Here is a 12,680-nt window from a genome sequence, read left to right as displayed (position 1 = left end):
GATAGAATGACGGTTTTCGAAATTCCTAAGTTAAAGTATAAATGACGTTGTAAATCTTAGTGAACTATGACAGAACACGTCAATTTTCCTAACAGTTTCATCGATTTGAACATGAAGTGATAACTCATGTGTCATCACTCACACCATATGTAAGTGATAAATGACAATCCAAACCGATACATTTTAATCTGCTTATTCAGAACAACAAAGCTCTCAAATGTCTTGACTTTGTTTTGTCTTTAGTATTCTTTATATTGTATTTAAACTATCTTCAGTGGCTTGCTCCGCAGTACTTTTTTCTCGTCGTAGTTTCTTCAACGAAGGCGAGTCACGGCTACAGGACCTTTTAAAAAAATAAGTAATCTAGACAACCGTAAAAAATGCTAGTATCGCTTCATCTCTTAACGTTGGTTTTGTTAGTCGCACGTTATGCAGTTTTCCACTTGTTCTGTCAAAATGAGAAATTTCCTAGGTTAACTGATCCTTTGTGAAATGCATTTTGCAAACCTAGAAGGATAAAAAATTATAATGTATAAATATTTTTATCACCTTGCAGATATAGCCAATAAGTATATTTCACACTTGATTCAATGATTAACGCTTACAACAACAACAATGGGAAGGAAGTCAACAACGCTAAATGTTAGAGGTACCATTCGTCTAAACTCAATCCGGATAGCTAGCCACCGGATTCGAAACCGAAGCCTTCCTACCGCGAAGTAAGAATGCTAACTACTACCCTATGCTATCTTTATAGTGTACTTTAACAATTCTTAACACGCAGATTAAATTTTGAAAGGTAATTGTCAGGGAAAATATCGAAATTGAAGAAGTAGGAGAGGAAAGGGATAGGTTAGAAGTAGTTTGAGTTTGTTGTTCTTCTTTAATTCCCATCTCTTGCTGGTTTTTCTCCCTCTTTCTTTCTTCTTTTCTCTTCTTGTTAGTATGAATTGGTGAAAGGGGCAAATATCTTGGCAATATAATAAGGAAATTCCTCTAGTGTCATTACATTAACACTGCATGTGAAAAGTAGGTTAAAAATCCTATAATTTTATTGACTTCTACTTTGCTTTGTATTCCTGCTAGCTGCTATCCGTTGTTTAGAGTGGTTTTTATGTAAAATGTTTATGTAATGTCGAATTTTGGATTTGATTCTGATACCTTTTTGAATTCACTTTTCCTAGTCTATATCTTAAGCGAATAGGTGGTTTGATCCCTTCCGTTATCCATGGCTTGGTTTCTTCCTTTACGGTCCAAAAAAAATTAATTCTATCTCTAGAGAGCGGCGGGGAATTAATGTTATCACAGGTGAATTTTCCCCTACAAAATATTAACTTGTTTATTTCGAGCAATTTATTTTTTCGTCCGATACTTATTTTTTCATATATTTTGCAGTCTTAATTTTTTTTTAAAAAAACTCACCTTGTATATAAACAAAGTGATCTTATAAAAAGTTTGTAATACAATTGAAAATATTAAGAATAACATGCATATCACACGATGATCTATTTCATGTCTGTACGTAAATAATTTGGTTTAAAAGTATGTTTATTATTATGTTATAGCTAATTGTATTGATAATTGAACTCAAAATACCTTGTAGTTAAAACTTTGTAGCTCTTTATTATTATTTAAGTTTGTTGATACCATGGAAACTACAGTAATGATGCACGGTTAATCAGAGTCAGACCTATTTGGGTCCTGGATTTACTCGTTAAGACCCGATGTCCACAGTAACAACACGTAATGACTCAGACCGCATAAATAAAGCAAAATTCTAAAATACACCATCTCATAACAGCGTGTGGTAACATCTATCTTGGATACAACTGTGGTTAGAACGTTGCAAATGTCATCAGTATAATCTTTAACTGGAAAGATGATATGTTTATGCATGCTTATAATTAACAGTTACTACGAAAAATGAATGATAATGGATAAATATATTGGTATTAAATGGAATATCATAAACGTCTAATGTCCGTTTATTCCATCTACTAACTCTAAGCTACATAAAAAGGGAAACTTACCTAAGACATACCCCAGGGGTGTCCACAAGGGGGGGCTATGACGCAAACTGCGTCATTGAAATATTTGGGGGGGTTAAAATCTATATAAATATGTTTGATGAGGGGGGGCTAAATTAATCGAAAAGAAGATTTTTTCATGGAAGAACACCTACAGATAGACAATTGGGGGGGTGCGTCATAGACATAAGGGGTGGGTGGGCACCACTGCATAACCTTACAATTACTTCAATTGGAACCGAAACTACCTTAAACTTTTAGGAACATAAATCGGCCATTAAGGTTAATTTAAATTGAGATTTTGATGTGTCACTCATTTAGACGTATAGTTTCACCATATCTGAAGTAGAACTTCAACACTACTTTGGCAAGTATGTTTTAATCAGGATTATGATCACTTGCGTTGAAAACCAGGTTATCTCAGCTCAAACCCAGAGTGAAAAAAGTGAGTTAGCTCAGCTCAAACTCAAGCTTTTTAAAAGGAGCGTGCTTAACTCATGGCCATTTTTTTAGTTGCTCTCAATATAAGGAAAATACGATCTGATGATTTAATAACTAAAAATATTTACAATGTTGCAGATTGAGAACGGTGTAGATTACAATTGGAAATATTAGGATAAAATATCTTACTTTACGAAGAAAGAATAATAGCCAATGAACTCATAAAACCGGCAATTCTGTTATTACAGTAATAAGATAGAACGTGAACTCCATATGTGCTTCTACAAGAGATGTACTCCTTACTTTTTATGTATCCCAACACCTAATAGCACTTGTCTGGAGTATTGTAAATCTGTGTGACTTCGAACTCTGGCCTGGTGGAAGATCTTTTGATAAATACATATTTTAATCGAATTCTGAAACTAGAAGTGTACTGAAAAACACAGTTGACGAAACTAATTGTACTTACATTAATATTATCATTTCAAACGAAGTTTCGAAGTAAATATTTGGAGGTGAGTTCTTAGGGTCTTATTGTGGATTTTACTTAGTAAAACTCACTTTTGTTATTTCGACTTGGGAAAATACCAACAACTCTGTTTAGCTTGAATCGGGCTCTTGTGTTAGTTTCATTAAAATGTGTGTCATGGATTGATAGTGTGTTCAAAATTTATGCCAAAATGTTGAGTATCTCATGAGCCCCTAATACACGACGATGAAGCTTGGTATATATAAACTTCTTTAAAATAAGTATGCACAAACGTTTCCGAATATTCCACTTCTAACGTGGAAATTCGGCAATTTCCAAATTTTTTTGTGAATATATAAAACTGAGATCGATGTTCCCTGTCGTATCACGGGAAAACGGATGAATCGTTTGAAATGACTTTTGAATATAATTACCACAAGCGTCAAGCTTAATTTTCATCAGTTTTCTTTGTCTCAAGTACGCATCGTAAAGGAGGTGGATGCGAAGGTTAAATTGACCTTCGGGATGTTTTTTAAATAAAAAAAACTTACTCTTCCCGTGCAAAAATCTTCATTTGTGCTATTGAATAAATTTAACAGGTGTATAAAATGTCCGCGGCCATAGGCTAACTCCGTTATGTGAAAAGATACGGACAAATGGAAAAATAGGAAGGTTGTTGGAAATAAAGGATTTTCAATCTAAAATATTGGATTTTTTGCAATAACGCAAACCGTTGGGCTTTACACGGGTAGGGCGCCCAATGTTAAATCGGAAAGCAACGCTATCAACTCAGCAGACTGTTCGAACGAAACTTAAGGGCACGCAAAAATGTCATCAGGAAAGTGCAAATTTTTCTGTGAGGGAACCTAGAACACTTAGAACATTTAGTAATAGCCTATATCACTAAATGCGGCTTCGTGTTAGTATGATTGTTTTAATCACCTAATATTCCCAAGGGAGCAGTCTTCTAATCACCTATTATTCCCAAGGGATCCCTACTGGTGATATTGGTACATAGAAATTCTCCACGATCAGTACCAAACTCTGTTTCTCACAAGCTAGTATTTAGTTGTATGTGATTATTTTCATTTGTGAGTTTTGCTGATGATTGAGAAAACATAGCACAACCATCGTTATTCCATATATATTTTTATACGAATAAGGGATAAAGCCTCTTGTGGATCACATTCACAGTAGGGCTATAATTACTAATAGTATCGTGTGCTGGAGGAGCAAACGAAAGAAATTCATTGTTTATTCATCCATGTCGTACATTATTGGTCAGAGACCAGTACAAAGGACTTGTCAAATAATAATAAGACATTTCAATATAATTGATTTACATTATTTTACAAACTATCACCCAAGTATTCATTAATATGATAATACATTTTGTTACACAAAAAATTAAATAGTTCATTTTTGAAATTTCGTATGTTTTTGATATCCTTCAAATAACTTGGGAGCTTATTAAACAACTTAGCGGACATAAGAAGAACACTTCTTTTGGTGCACGCATAGTTTTGGTATGCTGTGAATATGTTACTCTTTTGTCGTGTGTTGTATGAATGTACATCGTCAACATGAAGAAAACTACTTTCATTTCTCTTTACATATATGATACTTTTGTATATGTACAGACAAGGCACTGTTAAAATTTTATTTGACTGAAAGACCCTTTTGCATGAGGACCTTGGTGATAGATTAAAAATAGATCTTATTGCCTTTTTCTGTAGACGAAAAGTAGTAACACTGGAATAGGAGGCTCCCCAGAAAATTATTCCGTAATTTAAAAATGATTGAAACTTACCATAGTACAATAACAGCAAAGTTTCTTTTGACACTGAACCACGTAGTCTATAAATGACAAAACAGATACGGCTTAATTTGCTGTTTAGCTCAGTAATATGTGCATCCCATGTAAGCCTATTGCTTATTATTACACCTAAAAATTTAGTGGATTTTGAATAGTCTACATCAGTTGAATTTATCACAATGGGTGGTACTGTTCGAGGTGTACATGAGTAATGAAAATTTAGTGCTTTTGTTTTCTTTGCATTTATCAGCAGTTGATTCTGAGATGTCCATTTTATCAAACGCTCCACAGTTTGTTTTAATTTACTTTTTAGTTCAACTGTATTGTCCGCTGTTACAAGGACATTTACATCGTCAGCATATAGTACAATATGTTGGGGATACATATATTAAACAAGATCATTTATGTAAAATAAAAAAGAATTGGCCCAAGAATTGAGCCTTGAGGAACACCAGCAGAGATAGTAGCAGTTGTGGATGAAAATGTGACTTGCTTATTGTTAATTATTTTTTGTATTTTTACTACTTGTTTTCTGTTTGTCAGGTACGAGCGAAACCATTCATGTACTACACCCCTAATACCATATTTCTGGAGTTTTGCCAGTAGAAGAGAATGTTGAACACTGTCGAATGCCTTGGAGAAATCAACAAATAAACCTACTGCATATTTTCCCTTATCAAGTACTGTAGAAACCTCTTTAATAAAGTTAAACAACGCTGTATCAATTGATTTGTTTTTTTGGAAACCATGTTGAGAAGACGAGATTAGGTTATGGCAGGATATAAAATTTCTCAAGCGCGATAACATTAGTGATTCAAAAATCTTCGAGAAAACAGACAAAATAGAAACAGGCCTATAGTTTTGAACATCATAAGTATTTCCTTTTTTGTGCAAAGGTATAACTTTTGCAGTCTTCAATCTGTCGGGGAAAACGCCTGATTCAAATGATACATTTACAAGAAAGCATAATTGTTTCACTATTAAATGCGCACTCTTTTTTATAATTAGGGATGGGACTTCATCTATACCTGCAGAACGGGTACTAGAAAGCCTTTTGATATAGTTCAACAATTCTTCTTCAGTTACCGGAGTTACGTACATACTATGTTTGTTGCATGGAATATTTGACTCTACAGCGAGATCCAACTTTCCAGGTGGTAAATTCGTATTAAGAAAATACTGATTAAAGACTTCAGTAATGGCAGCAGGATCAGCGAAAGAATTATTTCTATAATTAACTTGTGATATTTCGCGCATTGGAACAGTCTTTGATGAATTGTTTATTACGTTCCACGCACCTTTCATTTTGTTTTTATATCCGTGTATTATAGTGTCATTGTGGATTCTTTTGGCTGTTCGAATAACATTCTGATATATTCTTTTGTATGTTTTTATATGGGAAATAACTTTAGCTGGTAAATTAACACAGGTTTTCTTAAGTTTATGATAGTATATAAGCTTTTGCTTTGAAACTTTTATTCCTTGCGTGACCCACTTTTTCATGTTATTAAGATCTTTCCGTAACTGTAATGGAAATGCTATGTTAAAATTATGAAAGAAAACATCAACAAAATAATTGAATTTGTTATTAGCACTAGGTAAGTCGTACAAGGGATTCCAAGATTCACGAGACAATAGAAAACAAAAATAATTTATATTTTCCGTTGAAAATAATCTGGTTGTTCTCGTTATCGGTTTCGGACTTCCCTTCACTAGTCTCTCGGTAGGTATTCTACAATAAATGGCTTCATGATCAGAACTTCAAACAAACATTTAAGATTACTTTTTGGAATAATAATTTGGTCGATAGCTGTCTTTCCTTGACGAGTAGGTACGTTAATAATAGTTTGTAGTTCATATAAATTTAACATATCTTGAAACTTAGATTTATCAGTTGAATTCTTTAACCAATCTATGTTTATATCCCCACAGATAACTACACTACTAAATTTTCTACGTAAGTTCGCTAGAAGTTTCTCAAAATTTTTAAAGAAAATTCCTAAATCACCAGAAGGGGTCCTATAGATACACACAATACAAATATTTAACTCTTGAAGTTTTGATGCGACTACCTCACAATGCATTTCGACGGAAAAATTCCGAACGTCAATCTCAGTTGCATGTATATAAGAGCGAGCAAAAATTGCGACACCACCTCGACTTTTTATTGTACGAGAGTAGTGAGTAATAATATTAAAACCGTTTAAACTAACCATATTAACGATATTTGCATCTAACCAGTGCTCACATATACAAAGAAGCTGTACATTTGAGAAGTCGCTTTCCAACAATACCTCCAGAAGATCAATTTTGTTCCCTAAACCTTGCACATTATGAAAAAGAAGGTGTAAAGAGTCAGTATTTCCTACCATAAAAAATCATCGGATAACATCTTACGCATTCTCTTCCGTCGTTCTATCTTTTGAGCATTTTCATTTATGTTATTACAGTCTTCTGCTTTATAGATTGAACTACTTGCCCTTTGTATTAAGCTAATCCTATCAATATGATCTACTCCTACACTACCACACTCTAGGTTAATATTGGAGTATGTACCAAGGGTCTTGCATACGTTATTGCTACTGTCTCTTACTACAGGTGCTAGACTTTCATTATTGTCTAACGATGCTTGCCATGGCAAAGGGATGACGCTTGTCGAGACTACAGATGATGATTCTACAAGTTCAGCAAATTTATTACACATTGAACGTTTTCCAGTGTTGTTCAAATGTAGTCGTAAAATTATCCCTTTCCATAAAGCCCAAATCAACGTACCTTACATTACAATAACCTTTGCATATTTGGAAATTTTGCTGTTTGTTTGTTTTAAATGTACATTAACACAGGAGTTACCGTCTAAGTCATGTCTATGTGGAATACCTGCTACAATTACGTTAGTGTTATTTAACATATTTAGACACTTGTACAGATTTACCACAGCTTTGTTACCCTCACCACGTGCAACATCGTTCCCCCCGCCAATGATTATTAGTGTGTCTTTCATACTCATATCCTTGCATAGTGAACCACAGTCTCTCATTGTTTCACTCATGGTGGCACGCGGTTTCGTGATACATGACACTTTATAACTGTTGCTTAATACGTCTTTTAACAGAACCGCTGTGTTTCTGGCATGACTGTCCCCTAGAATTAATATTTTCTTATTTCCCCTTTGTTTGCTATTCTTCTGTCTAGGGTGACGTTTTTCCTCATGCATTGTTTTCATAGGTATGTGTACCGTTTCTTGTTTGCCTTGCACACTTTTTACTTTTCGATTTTGATTTGTTGTCACTTCGATGTCCAGTAGCTCATACTGGAATTGAGGTTTTTCACTGAAATTGAGTATTTGGTTTTCAACACATCCTTTGTTTTGGCCTCACTATTTTTCAATCTTTTAGTTTTATTTACATTACTGCTACTACATGCTGCCTGCGACTTCACTTCTTGAGTAACACCTTGCACTGCAAAGTTAACCTGTTCACTTCTTGTTTTACATTAGATCGTAGTTCAGCATTTTCGGTTTTCAAATAATCCACTTCACTTTTTAAGGCACACAACTCTTCATACAATATACTCAAAATTTCAGATGAAGTACACTCACATTTATCATTTTCTTTAGTAGGCCTACCTCGATTGTCATTTGTTTCTGTTGAATTTAAAGCTCGCATATTTTCTGGGCTGAAATGCGCAACAACTTCCATTTTATTTTATTCTAGCAGTGTTAAGTCTTACCAGAGAGTTTACAAAATAAACTATAGGAATATTATTCCTAAACCTATAGGAAACATCTTCACCACCACCTCTCACATCAACCACCACCGCGCCAATCTTGTCTACTCTACAAAGATGTCTAAATTGAGTTTTAACATTTGCCCTTGACAACTTTATAATTCTTCAGCATAAACTTATAGAAGTAGGAGATGTATTGTTTAATGATATCTGTTTCATATTGTTTGCTGCTTGCAAATTTAAGAGATCTGTTTCTTAAGCATATTAATTTCGTGTCTAGCTTACATTATATTCACTGTTTCAATACGATTAGAAAATCGTATAAATCACCAATCACCTAAAAGAGCATGCGATATTAAAATCGATGAATGACTCCATATACACTGAAGTGAAGAGTGTTTTTTAATATACTATTAACTTATGGTACAATTTGCTGAGCTCAATTATAAATTTTGATAAAGTTTATTTTCTATTTTTTTCCCTTTAGAGTTTGCTGTACTTTAATATTTGTCTTGCGGAACATTAATTTTTGTTTCCACAGGAAGCCGCAGTTGCTCAGTGGTAGAGCGTTCACCGGTGGTGCACAGGGTCCCTAGTTCGATACCAGCTCGCGTTAAGTATAATTTGTGGTGGACAAACACCGTGTGCGTGGGTTTCCTCGGGGTTCTCCCGTTTCCTCCTACTTTCTTCATTCCACCATTTCATTCATTCCTTATCGTCACCATCTCCTTTAGCCTAGCCGACATAAGTGTGGGATTTAAAACTCAAAGATTTCATTTCATTTAATTTTTGTTTCCACGTTTATTGTAATAGTTAACATATCCTCTTCTAATCATTCTTCATTGACGATTCTGATACAAACCCACTTCGAATTAGCCAATATATCTTATACGCATACTGCTGTGCTTTAATTAATATATAAATACAGTATTTTTTCTTCCATTAAAGGTTTAGTTTCTCAGAAGATGGAACAACCATGCAAGCTAATAATCGTTTGTGCCATGGGGAGAATCATTCTGAAAATATTAAGAAAGGCCATAAGAATATGATGAAGAGAGGTATCGTCGAGTACAATAATGTGGAGACAAATTCATCTGGAACAACCGCCGCTGAAGGTGAAAACAAGGTTTTCAATTGTGACGTATGCTCCTACTGTTTTACCTGTAAGGATGACTACATGCACCACTTGAGAACACATCCAGAATACAAATACAAATGTACTCAATGTCTAAAATCATACAGGGTAAAATATTCGCTTATAAATCATAAATATTACCATAATCTTCGCTTCTTATGTAGTATGTGTGGAAAGGCATTTCGAACGAATTCAGCGCTAGAAAATCACACTAGAGTACATACTGGAGAAAAACCATTTCGTTGTATGCTATGCAAAATTTGTTATCCATCGAAAAAGTCTTTATCGAGACATGAGTTATGTCATACTGAAAAACAGTACCCTTGCCCATATTGTAAAAGTCGATTTTGGGACGAAAATACTCTTAAACTCCATGTAGAAAAGCATTCTCAAGACAAAATAATATGTTCAATATGCAAAGAAATTTTCTATGGAAAGTTACAGTTTGAAAAACACTTACGACAGCATAAAGAATGCACTTTCTCATGTGATGAATGCGGAAAATCATTTAAAACGAAGGAATGTCTCACTAGACACACACATGTACACAATTTGAGTATCAGATGTAGAGTTTGTTACAAACCATTCACAAGTAAGCAAAGTCTGGAGATTCACAATAGAACACATACTGGGAGCAAACCGTTCAGTTGCGAGAAGTGTGGGAAAAGCTTTACTCAAAAATCTAATCTTATAACTCACATGAAAGGTAAACACGATGAATCACACGTATTCAGTTGCATTTACTGTCCACAGTCTTTTAAACTAAAACAAAGTTATAAAGATCATATCAACACTGTGCATTTGAAGGCAACAATAGTCAAATGTTCGTTATGTGATAACATTTTCTCCTCTAAAGGTAATTTACATGGACACATGAAAAACTCACACACGGGGATAAAATACGTTCCATGTAAAATCTGTGGGAAATCCATCAAGGAAAGAAATTTGAAAAATCATGAAGACATTCATTGTCAGGATAGGAGAAAATATTGTTGTGATCAGTGTGGTAAAGGTTTCCAGAGTAAGCAGTACTTAGAAACTCATTTTAATTTACATGCTGGTTTGAGACCGTTTGCTTGTAAAATCTGTGACGCTAAATTCACTCAGAGGACACATCTGCGAACTCACATAAAAGGAATACATTCTGACAAAAACGAGTTCTCTTGCAACGAATGTGGAAAGAGGTTTAAATTCAAATCGTATATAGCTAAACATTACATGCAGCACCATTTTAAAGAAAACCCATTCGTTTGTCACGTATGTGGAAGAACATATAATATTCGCAGTTGTCTGAGCGCACATATGTTATCAGCTCATACTGATAGGGAATCTTGGCCCCATATTTGTCAATATTGTGGAAAAAGATTTTGTGTCGCATATAGACTGAAAAGTCATGTAGCTACAGTACATACTAAAAGACAGGAAAGTAGAGTTTCATGTGAAATTTGTGGCAAGGCAGTGATCAAGAAATTCTTGAAGTTCCACATGGCCACACACTTTCCGCAGAAGAAAAAATTCAGTTGAAATATATGTGAAAGTAATTTGAAAACTAAGCAATCTCTAGTTAAACATATGCGACTACACTTCAGTAAGAAATTCTTGGAATCTGAAGAGTCTGAAATTTCTGATAATAAAAATTTTAAATAGATATCATACATACAGTAAGGAATAATGTGAATTCAATCGGGGTTAATTTTGCGATATAGGTGCTGACGTTGTAGTTTCTCCTGCAATAATAATGTTCATATATTTATTTTCAAGGAACTTTAAATGTTAGTATTTATTTCGTCTGAATAATAATAAAATCTATAATTTTGCCTTTTGCATATTGATAACTTTCTTATGTTGAGCTGTAGTTTTTAAAAGTATCAAAAAAGCTTCAAAGCACTGTAAAAAACGTGGAAGTTTTAACGGTAATTCGCACGTAACTTTATTAATAAATTACGCGTGCTGATAAGTGAAGATTTATTATTGAAATTTGTCCCAGTCCAACGAGGATTAAGATTTATGGTACAAGGATTTTGTGTTATTTTGTTGTTAGAGAGAAAAAGGAAAATTGGTAATTTGTCTTAGAGTTAAAATCAAGTAACTACTTGTGTATACCTAATTACTGTAGGAGATTTAAGGTATTTGTACACAGATGAGTGAACTAAAACAAAATTAAGATTATGTTTGTGATTAGGTGACTGGACCAGCTACCATTATCTAGATGAAGAAAATTTTATTACTTTCTGTATTTCTAATTTAGTATCCATTGTACAATCACAACATGAAGGAATGCAGGGAAGATGTACTATGCTCAAAATAAAAAAAAAAATCCTTATTGCTAAAATAGTTTGTAACGTGAGTTTCAATATAGCTTTTATTTTAACCATGTTCGTTTTTATATTTACCTTGTATACACTGCTTATCAGTTGCTCGGAAACAACACATATTAGCCCATAATTTTTGTGATCATGATCCGGGTACATCAAGCGTCCAATATATGAATACTGATATTAGTCCTACGTTATTGTCTAAAGCAGGTTGGTTTCCTAGCCATTGAAGGAAAGAAGACATGATAAACCATTATTCCTTTTCTCCCGAAAAAATGTAGGTGCACACGCACAGCAATGTGAACCGAGGACATGAAGTGCAAGTTACGGATTACAGAGAATTCTGATCACATCAGTAAGACCACTTCTTTGGCACAGACACCACAATTCGACTCCCGTTTGGAACTATGTGGTTCTTATACCATGTTAAGCTGTAGGTTTATTTCTCGTATAGCCTCGGTTCTGAAATGGACACTAAACTTCAATCAGACTGCTGTAAAAGAAAGGCCATCTTGGACATCACAGTACCCTGCATATCTGGTTGGTAGTATTTAGGTTAGTGTTCACGAGAACCAAGATTATGATATCCCATTTTTCCCTAAGCCCAGTTTTGAGAGCCAGGAGAGACAAGGGTAGTGGGTACTTTTTCTATGCAACTCGTCTCCGAGAATATCACAGGTATGTTAGATGGGATTGAGATCTGAATATATACTGGCCAGTTCATATGGGTGGTACCTTAACTCTCCAG

The 12,680-nt window shown here is 34.3% G+C and overlaps 1 protein-coding gene across 2 annotated transcripts in view; it reads left to right on the top strand.

Annotated features, from left to right (window-relative positions):
• Positions 1-11,940, top strand: part of LOC145674499 (uncharacterized) — a 57,048-nt gene extending 45,108 nt beyond the window's left edge. Inside the window, exon 2 of one of the 2 annotated variants that reach the window (XM_081744649.1) lies at positions 9,431-11,940. In XM_081744649.1, coding sequence (XP_081600775.1) covers positions 9,459-11,141 — 1,683 coding nt within the window. In that variant the 5' untranslated portion in view covers positions 9,431-9,458 and the 3' untranslated portion in view covers positions 11,142-11,940. The remainder of the gene's footprint in view (positions 1-9,430) is intronic. The other variant, XM_081744648.1, reaches the window with a different exon arrangement.
• The last annotated feature ends 740 nt before the right edge of the window (positions 11,941-12,680 follow it).

This window comes from Thermobia domestica, chromosome 17 (genome assembly GCF_964235325.1).
Source record: "Thermobia domestica chromosome 17, izTheDome1.hap1.1, whole genome shotgun sequence".
Taxonomy (NCBI): Eukaryota; Metazoa; Arthropoda; class Insecta; order Zygentoma; family Lepismatidae; genus Thermobia; species Thermobia domestica.
Note: the sequence above shows the minus strand (reverse complement) of the source record. Positions and strands in the feature narration are given on the sequence as shown.